Source organism: Lissotriton vulgaris, chromosome 5, assembly GCF_964263255.1.
Source record: "Lissotriton vulgaris chromosome 5, aLisVul1.2, whole genome shotgun sequence".
NCBI classification, from domain to species: domain Eukaryota; kingdom Metazoa; phylum Chordata; class Amphibia; order Caudata; family Salamandridae; genus Lissotriton; species Lissotriton vulgaris.
The window spans coordinates 184,170,501-184,191,207 of record NC_141693.1 but is presented as its reverse complement, the minus strand read 5'-3'; the positions used below and the strand labels follow the sequence as shown (position 1 = coordinate 184,191,207).

The window sequence follows — 20,707 nt, the reverse complement described above, 5'->3', positions numbered from 1 at the left end:
CCCCCACCCCCCCTTTTTATCCGACGTTTTTTTTTTTTTTTTCGTGGTAGAGACATCGTTGAAGGCATACGCGTTGGAAAGACGTTTACGTGGTAAGTGCCTCGTTGTAAACGTTACGCGTAGTACTGCCTTCGTTGTTAATGATGTTTCCCCTTATAACAATGATCGGTAAAAGGCAAACACAGACTGGATCTTTTGTGTTTAGGCACCATTGTTAATGCTACGCAAGCCTTCCCCCTGCTTCTTCTCATTTCGCATTCCAAAACAATTTATTTGTTTTCCACTCATTAGGGAAAGGGCATTTTATTGTTGCTTTGTACAGCCCTACCTGCAGGGGCTTTGTCCACCATACCTGTATACTCCAGGAAAAGTAAAATACATTCTGGGAACATTCACTTAAATCCAAAAGTACAACCCATCCTTTAAAAGGAATGACGTGGCAGGGCCATAGCTATCAGTAGCGCAGCAAGTGCAGTGGCACCAGGGTCCATGGATGTTAGAGGCCCACTGCAACCAAATAATATCTGTATATTGCTACCCAAACAGAGTACAGGAGGCTTTTTCTTTGCTAGCACTAGGGCCCAAGGCACCTTTCGATGCCGCTTCAACTCCATTGTATCATTTTTTTTAATTAATCATTCCAGTAGCCAAATTAAATTCCACTCTCCTTTGCAGGTATATATTCAGTTATGTACTAGACTTGGCAGAAGCTGAAGACTTCATCTTCAACTCCTGCTGTAATAAATATTTCTTGAATTCATCAGTCTCAGGTGTGCATCCTGGCATGAAGTAAGAAATAGTGTATATGTATCATTTATATATATAAAAACAAAAGTATGTCTGTTTGTCCTTTATGCATTACTACACCATTCATCCGATCGGCATGAAACTTTGAGAAGTTGTTGAGTAAACTCCTGCGAAGGTTTCTGGCAAAAAAAATTGAAATAATGTATATGTATCTATATATATAAAAACGAAAGTATGTCTGTTTGTCCTTTATGCATTACTACACCATTCATCCGATCGGCATGAAACTTTGGGAAGTTGTTGAGTACACTCCCGCGAACGTTTCTGGCAAAAAAAAAAAAAAATTTGTTAAATATCGTCCCCCCAGGGCCCTCATAATCTTTCCAGTACTGAACGTTTACAGTTTCCGGTGTGACTCGCTTTTGCAATGACCATCAACAAAGCACAAGGACAATCGCTGCAAGTGTGTGGACTAGATTTGGAGAATCCGTGCTTCTCACAAGGACAACTGTATGTGGCCAGATCACTCGCCGGAAAACCTTCTGATTTATTCGTGTACGCACCAGACGGAAAAACAAAAAATACTGTGTATCCACAAGCACTCGAATAAATAAACAGAATTAAAACAACACTTTAAAATGTTTTCCATATTAAAATGAATAAGTTTCAATAAAAATGACAGAATGTAAATTAAATGTTATCATAACAAGTTTCCTTAAATTTCCTTTCTTCTGAGATCGCAGCAACGCGCGACGGGTAAGCTTGTATATATAAAAAACACAGTGGTGGTCGCCACTGTGTAGTTATAGTTAGGCCTAGGACCTAGTTACCATAGGAAATTGATTGTTTGGTATGCTGATAATACCTTCTGTAGGTTTGACGAATCTTCACAAAAATTTCCAACAAAAAAGTGAATCCACTTGAGTTCCTTTCTGGAAAGCTTTGGGGTGATCTGTCAAGTGGGGACTTACAAAATACAAGGGGGAGAGGGGTCACACAATTTCCCTATGCAATGTCCATTGAGGATTTTAGACACCACTACAGCGAAAACAGCCGAACTGAGTTACACTAGTTTGTCAGATAGCAAGATCTTTACCCAGAAAGTGTGCTCTTTGTGATTTGGTGTAATTCTGTTCAGTAGGTTTTGAGAAATTAAGGTTCTGAGAAATGAGAAATTAAGGTTCAAAATGTATAGATATCTGGAAGGTTAGTTTCGTGGGTGTCCCGCGATATGTCTAACGGGCACGCAACTTCAACCAATAGAGCGATTTAATTGGCCGAGGGGGCTTTTCTTCCCATCAGCTGCCTTTCTTCCACAGGAGCTCACAGTCGTAATAGCTGGCCACAACATGAAGAGAAATGCTGCGGCTGCCAGTACAGAACATGGAACCCCCTGGACTTGGTTGGGAGGGTGCATAAAGAAAAAGGGGAAATTACAAAAAAAATTATTTGTGTTGTGGGAACCAGCAGGACCCTCTTACTCCAGTGACAGTCCTCAGCTACTAAGGGGGGTTGAATGTTGTGCTAGGAATATATATATATTTACTATCATGAGCACAGATAATAATCAATATGGAACCTGATAACGCAATGTGCAACTGTGACCCAGTCATATATGAATGATGAGACAAAAGACTAAAGGGGCCTATTAGGATGGCGGACGGACATGCGTCCGTCCGCCACCCCAGAGGAGGAGGGATCGTCCACAGGGGCAGGGGCTGTCCCTCCGTGCTAATTAGGATGTGACCGCCACCCTGGCGGTCACATCCTGTATTTTTAACATTGCAGCGGGTGCTGCTTGAAGCAGCACACGCCGCAATGTTAAAAAAATGCATGTTTACCTTTGCATGCACGAAGCTGCAGGCACCGCATGGTGCCTGCTGCTTCATGGCGCAAAGGCAGGGGGGTACCATAGGTATTCCCCATGTGCACCCCCCCTTCACCCCTGGGGGCCCGCAACAGGACCCTGAAGACAATACCGTATGCCTTTCCACAGCGGAAATGCCGCCGTGGAAAGGCATATGACCGCAGCTATCCTAATATGGCTGGCGGTGTCTACCAGACATGTTAGAGCTTTTCCGCCGCGGTCGGAAGGCGACCGCGGCGGAAAAGCGGCCGACGGAAAATAGATCCCCCAGCCATCCTTATCTGGCGGGGGGTCTTTTTCCAGTCCGCAGCGGAAAATCCGCATCCTCCGGGCCGGTGGGGATGCGGATTATCCGCAATCATAATCGGCCCCTAAGTATGGGGAAAAGTCTTTTTTTCCATGACGGAGTCACTTTAAATGCTTCAACAGCGATCACTACGCCTTTCCTTGATTAAGGCTCTGATAATGAGCCGAAACATGTTATATTAACTTTGGTGCTCAAATCACCCACTGTGATTTTCAATAAAGTTATTTTTGCTGTTTCGAGGAGTCTGGCTTAAGCGTCTTCCTTGTCGGGGGAGTACAGACTGGATGGTTAGGGGGTGTCCGGTGCCCCACATAATATAATATTTTCTGTTCTTACCTTTATATACTTACCTACACAATATTTTTGTAGTGTATATTTTTAGGCCATAATAGTTTTCACAATATTCGGTAGAATTATGTTTTTTCCTTGATATCATTCAACCTGGGCCTCTGCCTCACTGGTCGCCTCTTACGATCACCTCCTAGGTCTTCAGCATTACCCGCTCAATTTAATTTTTTTTATTTTTTTTACAACCACCAAAGAGAAGCATCAACTTCCTTCATTACCACTATACCAAAACAGTAAAATAATAAATTAAATAACTATCCCTGCAGGGTATATATATATATATATATATATATATATATATATATATATATATATATATATGTACTGATCATAAGTGTACGATGCATGGATGTATACACTCTAAGTGCATTGGGGCTATCAAATTTCAAAGTTTAGAGGTGTGCAAATTATAATTCCTCTAGTGGAGTTTAGCAAAATTTATTATTTTTACCTATTTGTCATTCTAAAATTATACATTTTTTGCATAGTTAGACCTCTAGTACAATTTTCACTCTTTCTTGGCAAAAAAAAAATCCCACAAAAAAGATCTTTTCCCTTATTTTTCTGAAAGAAAATCTGTCAAAAAATCAAATAGTACGTTTTTTTACAAAAGCATCTTTTGTCAGATCTTTTTTGTCGTAACTGCATTTAAAAATCATAGCAAAAATCATGGCATCTTTAAAAGCATATGCCATCATAATCCCGCAGTTTGCGTAAGCCACCGTAAGATATGTGCAAACCTCGCCTTTCAGAGTACTAAGAGCTCATTGAATGCCACCATACGCTTTTTAGGGTAACATTTGGACAAATGGTAGGAAGATTTCATGAACTCATCAAGGCTTCGCCACAGGTAAGATGTGTCCTTCACATGTATAGGTGGATTTTGATGTTGTCTGCTGGGGACTACCTTTCACTATGTGTCTACCTGCTTCAGTGAAGGAATTAATTTAGTTCAAGGTGCTTTGTGTGGTGCACCAGGTTTTCTACCTTAGGGGGTTTGAGCTTTTGTTCTGTGTAGTAGCTCCTTACATTCCAATGTTGTATCTCAGATCTTAAAATCAGCATTTGCTTGTGGTCCCATGATTTAAAAGGACCAGTGTGGTGGACAGATCTTTTAGAGTACAAGGTCCAGAGCTCTGGGTTGCGCTTCGAGTACCTCTGCGACATTGCAACTCGAAACAAATTTCTTAGGAGACTGACACCTTTCTTGTTTTTTAACCCTTCTGCTCTTCTTTTAAGTTACTTTTAGACCTCCTAGTCCCAGGCCTGCTGCAGGTGAATGCATGCTCTGTAAATAAATGTCTACAAGTTATATAAATGTCCACATGTGCTCTTTGTATGCGAAGGGACAGACCTGCTGATTATCGTCTGTTTGTGAAACAGGATGAGGAGGAGATGGAAGAAGCCACAAACCAGAAGCTAGCGCTGCAGAAAGCCAAAGAAGTGGCCGAAGTGAGCCCAATGTCCGCAGCCAACATATCTATCGCAGCGTAAGCATCCTTTCTTATCTCTGTGGGGGTGATGTAGTACTCAGGCATACTTGGGGGTGCCTGTGTCACAATAGAGGAGTGAGGAATGTGGTCCACTCTTTCTTAAATCAACTCTGTGTTTGTATTATTTGAAATCAGATGATTTAGATTTTACTCCCAGTGGCTCTGGCTATTCAGGATCTTCGAAATTCACAATTTAGACCTCATTGGGATCTCTGGGTGATGGAATAACATTTATATTGGTCTGTAGATGATAAACAAGCCACCCCCCTGCAAACTGTTTACTGTGAAGATCCTGTTGAAATATTACCATGCAACGTTGGTCTTTGGATAATATAGACTATAAGCATTCAGCTCCCCCCACCCGTTGAAGTCAAAATCATTCAAGACAACATCAGTCTTTCTTTCTTTCTTTCTTTATTATCCGTCCATCAGTGGATCATAATGGAAAACTCACACCACTTCACCATAGATCATAGTGGGGTATAACCACTCAAACTCACAACACTTCACCATGGATCATAGTGGGGTAAAACCACTCAAACTCACAACACTTCACCATGGATCATATTGGGGTATACTCACTCAAACTCATACCACTTAACCATGGATCATAGTGGGGTATTCTCACTATAACTCACACCGCTTCACCATGGATGATAGTGGGGTATACTCACTAAAACTCACACCGCTCCATCCATGGATTACAGGCCGGTATACCCACACAAATTCGAACCACTCCACCCTTGGACCATAAGAGCATATACTCATTCAAAGTATATATTCACTCAAATTGACAGACACCTCTCCATCCATAGATCATGGTGGAGTATACCAGCTCAAACTTACTTCATCTGTTGTTCAACTCCCACCACTCCATCTATGTATCATAGTAGGATATACCCACTCAAACTCACACCACTCTACCTATCGTCATACCTGTGCATACCCTCTCAAACTCACACCATCCATGGACCATAGTGAGGTTTACCTACTCAAACTCAGACTACTTCACCAAATATCATAGTAGGGTATACCCACTCAAACTCACACCACTTCACCATAGATCATAGTGGGGTATACCCACTCAAACTCACACCACTTCAACATAGATCACAGTGGGGTATACCCACTCAAACGCACACCACTTCACCATGGATCATAGTGGGGTATACCCACTCAAACTCACACTACTTCACCATGGATCATAGTGGGGTATAACCACTCAAACTCACAGCACTTTACCATGGATCATAGTGGGGTATAACCACTCAAACTCACACCACTTCACCATGGATCATAGTGGGGTATAACCACTCAAACTCACACCACTTCACCATGGATCATAGTGGAGTATACTCACTATAACTCACACCGCTTCACCATGGATCATAGTGGGGTATACTCACTAAAACTCACACTGTTCTATCCATGGATTACAGGCCGGTATACCCACACAAACTCGAACCACTCAACCATTGGACCATAAGAGCATATACTCACTCAAAGTGTATATTCACTCAAATTGACACCTCTCCATCCATAGATCATGGTGGAGTATACCAGATCAAACTCACTTCATATGTTGTTCAACTCCCACCACTCCATCTATGGATCATAGTAGGATATACCCACTCAAACTCACACCACTCTACCTAAGGTCATACTAGAATATATCCTCTCAAACTCACACCATCCATGGATCATAGTGGGGTTTACCTACTCAAACTCAGACTACTTTGCCAAAGATCATAGTAGGGTATACTCACTTAAATTCACACTACTTCATCCATGGATCATAGTGGGTTATACCAACTAAAACTCACCACTTTTCATCCATGGCTCAGGGTTAGGTATACCCACTCAGACTTATACAACTCCACCAGCTGGGTCATATTGGCATATTCCCACTCAAGGGTTTTACTAACTCAAACTGATACCACTCTGTTAAATGTTAAATGTTGTATACTTGTAAAGCGCACAGCTGCCCCAGCAAAGGGGCGTCCCGGCGCTGTATACCGCTGGGGAACCCATCCTGGCTTTCCCTGTGAGATGGTCCCTTCTGGGCATCTCCAAGGTGAAGACAAGCATCCCCGGCGCTGATGGGGCCGTTAGTAGAGATTAAGCAAGCTATTGCCCAGAGTTGCTGAGTGGGACCCATGGTTGGAGTAGGCACCGAGGCGAGAATTATCGAGTCCACTGACCATGGCCCAAGACCCTGCCGTGTCGGGAATCGAACCCTGGTCCCGGGCCGACCTCTGCTTCCGGGTCTGCCACCTCTAACCAGTGAGCCACACCACTCCACTACACTATACTCTGTACATGGATCATGTTGAGAGTATACTGAATTCAACTTATTTCATCCATTGATCATAGTGGGTATGCACAATCACACCACTCCGCATACATCCTCAAACTTACACCACCCATAGATCATAGTCGGTATACCCACTCAAACTCACACCATCTACTGACCATAGTGAGAATGCTCCAGCAGACTCACACCACTCCATCCATGGATCATACTGGTGTATACTCCCTCAAACGTACCCCAACCATGGATCATAGTCAGCATACCCACTCAAACACACACCATTCATTGATCATAGTGGCGTATGCTCACTCAAACTCACACCACCACCCATGGACCATGCTGGGATATTCACACTCATACTACTCCACCCTTGGACCCTACTGGGATATAATCTCTCAGACTCACGCTATACACATATCATAGTGGAGTATACCAGATACAACTCCCACAAGTTCACCAAATCATCCCAGTTGGGTATACACACTCAAACTCACACGTCTTCATCCATGAATCATAGTGGGATAGACCCACTCAAACTCATACCACTTTATCCACAGATTAAAGTGGGGTATACCCACTTAAACATACACCGGTGTACCCATGGATAATACTGGAGTATGGACACTAAATGCCACACCACTGCACTCAACAGATCATATCAGCATATACGTGTTCACACTGTCTCTACTTCATCCATGGGTTATATTGGAGTATATGTGTTCAGTGACCCAACGCTTCACCCATGGATCATACTGGAGTATACCCACTCAAACTCACATCATTCCATGTCTGGATCATACTGGAGTATGCTCAAAACCACTTAAACCTCTCCATCAATGGATCATAGTGGGATATACTCACTCAAACCCTTACCACGTCTGGATAATACTGAAATATACTTCAAAAAACTCCATCACTCCATATATGGATCATATTGGGGTTTACAAGCTCAAACTCACATCACTCCATATATGGATCATATTGTAGTATACTTACTCAAACTCACATCACTCCATATATGGATCATATTGTAGTATACTTATCAAACTCACATCACTCCATATATGGATGATATTGGAGTATGCTTACTCAAACTCACATCATTCCATATATGGATCATATTGTAGTATACTTACTCAAACTCACATCACTCCATATATGGATCATATTGTGGTATTCTTACTCAAACTCACATCACTCCATATATGGATCATATTGTGGTATTCTTACTCAAACTCACATCACTCCATATATGGATGATATTGGAGTATGCTTAAAACAACTTGCAAATGCAAATACTCACTCAAACCCATACCAGTCCGCGTCTGGTTAATACCGAAATATACACTAATAAACTCACACCACTCCATATATGGATCCTATTGGAATTATATATACTCAAATTCCCACCACTCCATAAATAAATCATATTGAAGTATACCCATAAGAGCATATACTCACTCAAAGTGTATATTCACTCAAATTGACACCTCTCCATCCATAGATCATGGTGGAGTATACCAGATCAAACTCACTTCATATGTTGTTCAACTCCCACCACTCCATCTATGGATCATAGTAGGATATACCCACTCAAACTCACACCACTCTACCTAAGGTCATACTAGAATATATCCTCTCAAACTCACACCATCCATGGATCATAGTGGGGTTTACCTACTCAAACTCAGACTACTTTGCCAAAGATCATAGTAGGGTATACTCACTTAAATTCACACTACTTCATCCATGGATCATAGTGGGTTATACCAACTAAAACTCACCACTTTTCATCCATGGCTCAGGGTTAGGTATACCCACTCAGACTTATACAACTCCACCAGCTGGGTCATATTGGCATATTCCCACTCAAGGGTTTTACTAACTCAAACTGATACCACTCTGTTAAATGTTAAATGTTGTATACTTGTAAAGCGCACAGCTGCCCCAGCAAAGGGGCGTCCCGGCGCTGTATACCGCTGGGGAACCCATCCTGGCTTTCCCTGTGAGATGGTCCCTTCTGGGCATCTCCAAGGTGAAGACAAGCATCCCCGGCGCTGATGGGGCCGTTAGTAGAGATTAAGCAAGCTATTGCCCAGAGTTGCTGAGTGGGACCCATGGTTGGAGTAGGCACCGAGGCAAGAATTATCGAGTCCGCTGACCATGGCCCAAGACCCTGCCGTGTCGGGAATCGAACCCTGGTCCCGGGCCGACCTCTGCTTCCGGGTCTGCCACCTCTAACCAGTGAGCCACACCACTCCACTACACTATACTCTGTACATGGATCATGTTGAGAGTATACTGAATTCAACTTATTTCATCCATTGATCATAGTGGGTAGGCACAATCACACCACTCCGCATACATCCTCAAACTTACACCACCCATAGATCATAGTCGGTATACCCACTCAAACTCACACCATCTACTGACCATAGTGAGAATGCTCCAGCAGACTCACACCACTCCATCCATGGATCATACTGGTGTATACTCCCTCAAACGTACCCCAACCATGGATCATAGTCAGCATACCCACTCAAACACACACCATTCATTGATCATAGTGGCGTATGCTCACTCAAACTCACACCACCACCCATGGACCATGCTGGGATATTCACACTCATACTACTCCACCCTTGGACCCTACTGGGATATAATCTCTCAGACTCACGCTATACACATATCATAGTGGAGTATACCAGATACAACTCCCACAAGTTCACCAAATCATCCCAGTTGGGTATACACACTCAAACTCACACGTCTTCATCCATGAATCATAGTGGGATAGACCCACTCAAACTCATACCACTTTATCCACAGATTAAAGTGGGGTATACCCACTTAAACATACACCGGTGTACCCATGGATAATACTGGAGTATGGACACTAAATGCCACACCACTGCACTCAACAGATCATATCAGCATATACGTGTTCACACTGTCTCTACTTCATCCATGGGTTATATTGGAGTATATGTGTTCAGTGACCCAACGCTTCACCCATGGATCATACTGGAGTATACCCACTCAAACTCACATCATTCCATGTCTGGATCATACTGGAGTATGCTCAAAACCACTTAAACCTCTCCATCAATGGATCATAGTGGGATATACTCACTCAAACCCTTACCACGTCTGGATAATACTGAAATATACTTCAAAAAACTCCATCACTCCATATATGGATCATATTGGGGTTTACAAGCTCAAACTCACATCACTCCATATATGGATCATATTGTAGTATACTTACTCAAACTCACATCACTCCATATATGGATCATATTGTAGTATACTTATCAAACTCACATCACTCCATATATGGATGATATTGGAGTATGCTTACTCAAACTCACATCATTCCATATATGGATCATATTGTAGTATACTTACTCAAACTCACATCACTCCATATATGGATCATATTGTGGTATTCTTACTCAAACTCACATCACTCCATATATGGATCATATTGTGGTATTCTTACTCAAACTCACATCATTCCATATATGGATGATATTGGAGTATGCTTAAAACAACTTGCAAATGCAAATACTCACTCAAACCCATACCAGTCCGCGTCTGGTTAATACCGAAATATACACTAATAAACTCACACCACTCCATATATGGATCCTATTGGAATTATATATACTCAAATTCCCACCACTCCATAAATAAATCATATTGAAGTATACTCACTCAAACTCAGATCACTCCATCCATGGATTATATTTGAATATGCAAAAATAAAACTTGTGCCACTCCGTTCACAGATCAAACTGTTGTATACTTTCTCCAACCCACAGCACTCCATCCATAGATAATACTGGAGTACCATCACTGAAATTCACACCCCTCCATGCATGGATCATCCTAGAATATACTCAAATAGACCAACACAACATCATGCAAGGATCATTTTAGAGCACCACTGCATCACTTACTTCATACCACAGTACACTTTGATAAACCTTCCCTTTGCGGTATGGCTCCTGAATGTTCTAGTAGGGAATATTATTATACATTAATATTATAGCCATAATATCAATGACCAAAATATCAACAGGTAAGTATTTATAGATCTTCTATTCCTAATTGCACATATATGTACCTTGACAATATATATATATATATACATACATACATACATACATACATACATATATATATATTCACAGAAAAAAACATAGGTTTTAGGCCATATATAGTTAGGAATTTGCATTTACAAAACCTTGAAAATTCACTGAAAAAACCATTTTTTTATAGACCATATATAGTTAGGGATTAGCCTTTTCAAAACCTTATTTTACTCACACAAAACCATTGAAATTTCATATAAAGTTAGTTGCACTAACTATATATCGCGCACCCGCAATCCACTGCTGATGATGTCACATATTACATCATTCATGACATGGTTAGTGACATCACTGATGACATCTCAAATGACATCACTGATGACATCACTGATGACAACATCCAGTGACTGTATGTTTCTGTAAAGTTAAAATATGTCTTACATATTGAAGAATGAGTGGATGTATAAGTGTCTGGAAGAAGGATTTAGTAGGTGCATGACTGACTGTATGAGAGAATGATTAAATGTGTCTTACTGAGTGCATGGGTTAGTGACTAAACTGTCTTAATTTGTGCATCATTATATCTGTTGTTCTACAAACTGCTGCATGTGTTGATCAGTAGCTATATGAGTAACTGTATGGGTTATTCATTGGTTGTCCAAGTATTTGTATGGGAAACTGAGTGTGTGTGTATGGGTGGCTGGGAGGTGTGTGACTCTGTACATAGATGTGTGAGTAGTTGATTCACTATATGTATGGGTTCAAAAGTGCATGTGGAAACAGCTGTATGGGCGGTTGACTGTGCATGAGTGTATTGGTGAGTGAATGGATATCTCAGTGCTACATGTCAAAGTAAGTACATATGTAAAACACAGTACATGTGAGAGTTGACATATATAAATAACTGTGCATAAGAGCCAGTGAATGTGTGAGTGGCTGTATGGATCATTGTGAACATGTATCAGGGATTGTATAAGAGAGTAAATATGTGTTAGTATATGTTTGAATAAGTAAGGTGTGTATAACTGTATAGTTGAGAAAATGGAGGTGTGATTGATTTTTTGCATAACTGACTAGGTGTGTGAGTAACTCCATGGATGAGTGACAGTCTGTGACTGTCTGTTTACACTGATTGTATCTAAGGTTATATTAGAGTCTGAAGAGGTTCATGGTATTATCACATGAATGATATCATCAGTGATGTGATCAGTAATGTCAAATGAGATGTTATCAGTGATTTTATCAGTGATGTCATTTGAGATGTCATCAGTGATGTCATTTGAGATGTCATCAGTGATGTCATCAGTGATGTCACTAACCATGTCATGAATGATGTAATATGTGACATCATCAGCAGTGGATTGCGGGTGCGCGATATATAGTTAGTGCAACTAACTATATATGAAATTTCAATGGTTTTGTGTGAGTAAAATAAGGTTTTGAAAAGGCTAATCCCTAACTATATATGGTCTATAACCAATGGTTTTTTCAGTGAATTTTCAAGGTTTTGTAAATGCAAATTCCTAACTATATAGCCTAAAACCTATGGTTTTTTTCTGTGAATTTCAATGGTTTTTTAATAGCAAATATCAAAAGCTGTCAAATGTCAAGTACGTGATAGGTAAAAACTTTTTCGTGTTTATGCACGCTGATGTGCTTTGAACGCTGCCCCCCCCCCCTCTTTTCTCTTAGTAGTACTCTCTCTTTGCAGATAGTGAAGGATAGTTAACGCAGGCCTTTACCCCCGTTGTAATCCGTCGTGCCTGCTTGTCTCTCCATTTGATTGATTGTTATCCAAGCATTTACTGTTTTACAATTGATTCTCTTTGGTTCATTCTCTATTTACAAACAAGCACAAAGTCGCAATACTCTGTTTAGTCTTTGCAGATAGTGAAAAATCGTGAAAAATTGTGTAAAAAAATAAAAATAATCGAGCAAAATCAGTAGGCCACTAATTGGATCTCTTTTTGACCTCGCTAAAATAGAAACATTAGGAACAACCCTTCATGAGAAATACGAAAATAGTGAGATGAACTGAGCTCCACCCCATGAGGGCTGCAAGACAGCTCGGCTCCGTCACCCACCCCGCCCAAAATAACGACAAACCCTATGCAAATATTAAAAATATATACAACACACCAGCAAAGTAACAGGGTAAAACATTTTATTAAATAACTATTTACATAACTATTTTATACTTTTTGTTGCCCGATCCGGCTAGCTCAATCGATCGAGCATGAAACTCATGCACTCTGATAGCAAGCGTTGCTGCTGATGCTATGCAGACCAAAACTGGTTTTCAGTTTGTACATTCTTCTAGATTTTTCCATCCAAGGTTGGTTGAGTTTGTAGAACGATGGCTTCAGATTTTCAACATACGGTGTGGTGGCGCGGACTGGGAGGGGGCGCTTGGCTCCTGCCCCCTCCCCAAGTAAGATTTTCATACGTGAAAGTACGTTAATGGTTTTGGTCCCTGAGTTGCTTCGATGTCACTGCCATTCTCAAATGGCATAAGTTCTGGATGTTGGGTGCCATAGTTCAGAGTTCTGAGCAGCGCTTGTAACACTGTCTGAAGCTTATTTGCACCTACTGCAGCTTCACTATTCTCAAAGTAAGTGAGGGCCGTTTGTGGACCTGACTGCATTTGAAAACAATGTGATATGGTACCTCCCTAAACCGCTTGACGAAGGCCCCCGAGGGGCGGTGTAATGGCACGGACTCGGAGAAGATGCTTGGCTCCGACCCCCTCCCCAAGTCTTATAGCACTGGTGTAGCCTGAGATCGCCCCCGACATAGGCGGCCGGCTCCTGGGGTCCGGCGGAACTTTTTGCCTTTTGATGACTCTTCTATTCTGGACCTTGTCCCACAATCCGTTTGACCTGAAGACACGCTGTAGTGGGGCGCCCCTTTACCGTTTTAGTTGCCATTCCGCCCGCTTTTGCTACACTGTGCCTCTTCCGCCATTCAGCTGTTTACCGCCCGCTCTTGCGACTACAGCGTCTCGCTCACCATGTAGTTGAGTTGCTCCCGCTCTTGCGATGCAACGATAGGCGACTGCCACAGGACTCTCAAAATGGCGGCCGGCTCTTCAGATTTGGGCGTGGTCCACTAAAATGGCCCTGGGACACCTTGGAACTCGGACGTTTGCCTGATAGGGCTTGGGTCCCATTCTCGAAAGCGTCCCCTCAGCCGTGAAGATTCTACAAAAGTCTTGGGGGCCCCCGACTCCCGCAGGCTTCTGGTGGGGAGCGGCTGCCATGATTGCTCGTGGAATGGCCACGATGGAGCTACGAGATGGTGGTGCTCTCATGCTGACGCCAGCTTCAGTCTGAAACATCCAGAAACACTGTAGACTACCAATTCGATCAGTTCCGGTAGCGCCCCAACATGACCCGGTAGAGAAGAACTTGCCCTCCCCTCTTTGACTGATGGTTCTTGTTGCCTGTCCCCTCTGTTGTCATTTAACAGAACTTTTTGGACTGCTGAAAGGGGTTGTGTTCCGAACGCTGGTTGGTGGAGACATTTTGACTATATTCTTGACCTACGTTGTCGCGTAATGCGTTATATGACACGCCGCGTTAGCGCACCCGGAAGTGCTCCGGTGCGCGAAGCGCAGCTTCCCGGAAGCGATCCGGGGCGCGGCGCGCAGCGCGTAACGTAAGCATAACAGGTCATGTGACTTGTTAATAAAACTTTTCATTGGTTCATTTTACTTTTGTTATTTTAATGATGAAAAGCTTGGTCTTATGACCTAAAAATTACGCTTTTTATTGGTTTCAAACATTATTTTTTTTTAAACATATATGTTATAATGTTCCAGGCTAATGTACTTTCCCGGAAAATTTACAACTGTCCTGCAAGTAAAATATATTCCTTTTTCGAGAAAAAGGGCGTTTCTTCGTCCCATGACGGAGCCGTTGAGTAAAAGAGGCTCGGCCTGCTGTCTTAGTCGCCGATACGCCTGATTATCAGATTCTTATCGATCACTTTATGTTGCAGGAGTGGAAAACACAACTGCCCTTGACCATTTATCTTTACTGCGTTCCTACGTATTATACCTTTTATCCGTCATGTAATTGGACTGCTTTATTTCACTTGCCTTTTACTGATTCGAAAACAGTGACTAAAAGTAAAAACTTTACCAATGTAAATACTACTACCATGTTTTGTTTTAAAAACCTTTATTGTGAAAATGTCAGTATACAAATACGGGCCTATAACCACGTGGGCCGGCCACGGAGCAAACTGAAATCGTATATGATGAGGAGACATTTACATTGTAGAGGAACGTAACGAGCGGGCCATTAGGTTGCAAGAACTAAGGTGTCTAACAGTTGCGGAATCGGTGGACGTACATTTTGTAATTAAAATACGACAGGGCCACTTACAAAAAAATTATCTAGATATACATTTGCGGGCAATTACCATGGGTGACGTTAATTCGAACTTTCAATAGTACAGTAATCAATAACACATCAGAACTTAATATTAATAGGGATGTCGAAATATTCAATCAATTCTCGTCCCCGCCCGCCATGAGCATCAAAACTGCATTCATATCTCGTGATATCAAGGTTGTTCAACCAGTACACAACAAGGAGTTACGAGTCCCATTTATACCGGCGCCATTTTGGGCGAGGCCGGGCAGGTCCAAGATATAGTCAAAATGTCTCCACCAACCATCGGCCAGACCAGAACCCCTTTCGGCCCTTTATGCTACAAGATGGTGTCTTCCATTCAGAAAATATTGTTGGCAGCATTTTGAAAGGAAAGATAAACAGCCGTTCTCCTAGTGAGTCTCACATTGTTACATTTAGGAAGAATGTTGAAGAGTAGTATGTTGAAAATCTGAAGCCATTGTTCTACAAACTCTCAATCAGCCTTGGATGGAGAAAAAAAATCCTGAAGAATGTACAAACTGAAAACCAATTTTTGTCTGTATAGCATCAACAGCAACGCTTGAGTCAGCTTTGTGTGAAGCCGCCATTTTGATTCAATCAATAACGTCCCCCTGCACACATTCAGGGACCTGGTCGTGTCTTCAGGTCAAACGGATTGTGGGACAAGATGCAGAAAGGAAAAGGAAAAAAGTTCCTCGGGAGCCGGCCGCCTATGTCATGGGCGATCTTTGGCCACACCAGGGCAATAGTGAAGCTGCAGCAGGTGCAAATAAGCTTCAGACAGTGTTACAAACACTGCTCAGAACTGTCAACTATGGCACTCAACATCCAGGACTTGCCATCCGGATCTTGGCGCCTTGTGCTGGTTCCGACCTATTCACACATCGGTCCACTACTGACATCACCTCATAAGCCAACGGGGCACCCCACGCCGACTTTCGGCGCAGCATTGTAGGATGGCCACACCAGTGCGGCAACTTGCTGGACACCACCTCGGTGCCATCCGGATCTCGGCGCGTTCGAGTCACTGTACCGCACGAGTGACCGGAACTCAGCTGGACACGCCGTCTTTCGGCGCAGCATTGTAGGATGGCCACACCAGTGCGGCAACTTGCTGGACACCACCTCGGTGCCATCCGGATCTCGGCGTGTTCGAGTCACTGTACCGCAAGAGTGACCGGAACTCAGCTGGACACGCCGTCTTTCGGCGCAGCATTGTAGGATGGCCACACCAGTGCGGCAACTTGCTGGACACCACCTCGGTGCCATCCAGATCTCGGCGCGCTGTGCTGCCTTCGGCCTACTGTAGCCGCAAGTGCGGACGCAACTCAGTTGGACGGCGAGTGAAACGCTAAGGGGCGCCCCACTGCAGCCGAGGAGCCTCCATCTTGGGAGAGACGCACAGCACCCACTGACTGACGCGACCTCACAGGCCAACGGGGCGCCCCACGCCGACTTTCGGCGCAGCATTGTAGGATAGCCACACCAGTGCAGCAACTTGCTGGACACCAACTCGGTGCCATCCGGATCTCGGCGCGTTGTGCTGCCTTTGGCCTATTCGCACATCGGTCCGCTACTGATGCCGCCTCACGTGCCAACGGATTTTCTACGCTTTTTGTAGCCCTATGCCGCATAACAGGTCATGTGACTTGTTTATAAAACTTTTCATTGGTTCATTTTACTTTTGGTTTCCTAATGATGGAAGGCTTGGTCATATGACCTAAAAATAACACTTTTCATTGGTTTAGAACATTTTTTTTCCCAAACGATGAAAGCCCCACCTTGTTTCTGGATGTTTCAGACTGAAGCTGGCGTCAGCATGAAAGCACCACCATCTCGTGGCTCCGTCATGGTCATTCCGCGAGCAATCATGGCAGCCGCTCCCCACCGGAAGCCTGCAGGAGTCGAGGGCCCCCAAGACTTTTGTAGAATCTTCACGGCTGAGGGGACGCTTTCGAGAATGGAGCCCAAGCCCTAGCAGGCAAGCGTCCGAGTTTCAAGGTGTCCCAGGGCCATTTTAGTGGACCAGGTCCAAATCCGAAGAGCCGTCCGCCATTTTAAGAGTCCTATGGCAGCCGCCTATCGCTGCACCGCAAGAGTGGGCGCAACTCAACTACATGGTGAGCGAGACGCTGTAGCCGCAAGAGCGGGCGATAAACAGCTGAATGGAGGATGAGGCACAGTGTAGCAAAAGCGGGCGGAATGGCAACTGAAACGGTAAAGGGGCGCCCCAGTACAGCAGACGAGCCTCCACCTGGGGAGGCCCGTTCACGCCGCCTCCCCCACGCCCCCCCGGGGCGCCCCACGCCGTTTTTCGGAGCAGCATTGTAGGATATCAAAACCAGTGCGGCAACTTACTGGACATCATCTGGGTGCCATCCACATCTCAGCGCGTTCTGCTGCCTTGGGACTATTCGCACAACAGACCGCTACTGACGAGGCCTCCCCGCGCACCCCCCGGGGCGCCCCACGCTGTTTTTCTGAGCTGCATTGTAGGATACCAAAAACCAGTGCGGCACCCAGGTAACATCACCTGGGTGCCGTCCAGAACTCAGCACGTTGTGCTGCCTTGGGACTATTCGCACAAAAGACAGCTACTGACCATTGTTGCTTCTTTTTTCCAAAAATTTTTTAAATGTATTTACAGTTTTTGTTGCGTTCTATATATTTATAAGTTAATAAAGTTTTATAATACTACTACTTTGTTGGAGTGCTATATATTTTTAAAAAATCTGGTGAATGGGGCCTTGAATCGGGTTATTGTCATGTGTGGGCTTTGGAAGTGTGCTGCTACAGGATCGGACATTTCAAACTCAAATGCACGTTCTTTTTCTTACCTTTCCGAAGCATGGAGCGCAATAGCAGGCAGAGAAAGGGTGATGCAAGTGTTGAACACTGCCTGGCCTGGCAAGTTGCTGGCAGTGCCCCCCCCCGCCCGCTCCTGAAAGAGGGCACACACACACCGCCGCCCCGAGTACTTCACAGATCTTTAAAAGACAATGCGCTTGTTAATGAGGCTTAAATGGTTTATCACCCCTTCTAGAGCCCCTGCATCGGCCCTCTGACGTTTCCTGGAAGAATTAGCACGTAACACAATACCAAGCCCTGTCAGCTGAAACCCCCGAGGAATCGGGTTTTTGCTTGCAGGAATCGGGAGGCGGGAGACTAGCACTGAAATCGGTAGTCTCACGCCTGAATCGGGAGGGTTGGCATGTCTGGATTCTCTACAGCTGGGGCCATAAACTACATCCGCAGGGCTAGGTGATAGCCTGGGACCGGCCTGGACAATCGGACACAGAGGAAGAGGAGTGTCAGAGGGTGCGGTAGTGAATAGGGTGAAAGGGAGGTGTCGGGCGGGCACAGGGTGTGATTCTCAGGGAAGAGCAGCGCAGATGGGGGGAAGTTTATGGCCCATGCATGAGAGAGAGAGCGGGGGTGACCAGTGCGTGGGGGAGATGCTTGTGAGGGTGGGGAGCCGTGCTGAGAATCGACGGCGTGCAGAGAGTGGGTCTGGTCAAGGCATCTAAAATGGCTGCCGTGCACGACAAAATTGTGGCATTGGAAAAAAGGCAAGATAGCGCAGACAATGTTTATCAATAAGGATTCATTTATAACAAAATATTTTATCGCAGTGACAAATTGGCGGTCAACACTTCCTGATTTCCATCGAATCGAACGTTAACAGACGTCACGCAGCAAAAAAAAAAACGCTCACGCACAGCCGCTGGAAGACATGTATCAACATATATGAGCCTCCTCAGCCACCCTCAGAAAACATAAGGGATCAGGATACGTCTCCCGCACCCCCTTATACCTAGTAATTTAATTAAAACGAAACACAAAATGGCGAATTCCCGTTTCGCTACCAGTTTGCGGCCCAGTTCGCGGCCCGGGAAGCGCTTCTACCGTGAAAAATCAATTTTTTTTTATTTTCCCCACGGGACCCTTTAATAACCCCAACATCATTCCTAGGGGGTCAAGAGGGGTCTACCTTGCCCCCTTTCATTAAATTCCCCCTTCGTTTTTCACCTCTTCTTCTCTCTCGATCCTACCGAGAGATAAGATGGCGGCCGCTCCGGACTGTTTAGAATGTTGACAGACACCGAAAAGCCAATCAGCTTCGCATCGCAAAGTTCTGTTTCGCGAAAAGTACGCGAACCGGAGCGCAGCCCGGAGCGCTGTTACAGATATATATCTTTTTTTGAACGTTAATTTCTCAAAATCCACTGAAGCACATATATTGAGACCTAGCAAAGGCACATCGGGCTAACAGTCCCTACAATTTTGCCACGTTTCGTGCAAATCCATTCAGCCGTTCGAGCTAAAAGTGAGGCCAACCGCCCTATGGAAATTAACATGGGAAAAACGCGTTTTGGGACCCCCCCTTTTTTCTCGGCCCCCCCTTGACGAAACCCCCCCAAATTTTCAAGGGCTGCTCAGAAACAAAATGTGCCATTTTCCTGGAAATTTCAGCCGATTCCGTCCACAAACGCCAAAGTTATTAGACATAGAATTTTCAAAAATCCCATAGGGAAAAAATCCTAACTATATATACCTACTGGCGACAGCCAGTAGGTAATATATATATATATATTAATTAATTAATTGAGGGTAGGTAGATATGAAGTTAAGAAAAGTAAATTAATATTTCCCTGTAAGGTCTTACCTTTCGAAATGTGTTTCTACAATATATGGTATAATCATATTCCTTACTCATTATTCCAGAATACAACCTCCCTTTGCGACAGTTTTCCACACAATACCCCAGCCACCAATTGTACTAGAATAAAACCACACAAACCCATGACATCAAATACGTAAACAAGACTGTGGTGTACCCAAATACTGTTAATACCTTATGCCTCTGATGTTGCAGAGTGTAATACAGGTATCTGTGCCTATGCATGCTTCTATCTGTATCTCACACAACCCACCGACATCTAATTATAGATCATATAGAAGTTAACTTGCATTGGCGCACAACTCCAACCATCGTATTTAGCGACTTTGACACGAAGGTGCGATTCATTTTCTAAACACACTGACTATACTTAGACAACCCAACCTCCTTCTATACATACAACATATAAGAGGATTCACTTCTCTTCTTTTCTACCCATGTATCATTCTGAGCACA

The 20,707-nt window shown here is 43.8% G+C and overlaps 1 protein-coding gene across 1 annotated transcript in view; it reads left to right on the top strand.

The window, feature by feature from the left end:
* Window positions 1-20,707, top strand: part of CACNA1B (calcium voltage-gated channel subunit alpha1 B) — a 1,091,759-nt gene that overhangs the window by 760,206 nt on the left and 310,846 nt on the right. The window contains exon 18 of the mRNA XM_086921120.1: window positions 4,653-4,759. Coding sequence (XP_086777246.1) covers window positions 4,653-4,759 — 107 coding nt within the window. The remainder of the gene's footprint in view (window positions 1-4,652; window positions 4,760-20,707) is intronic.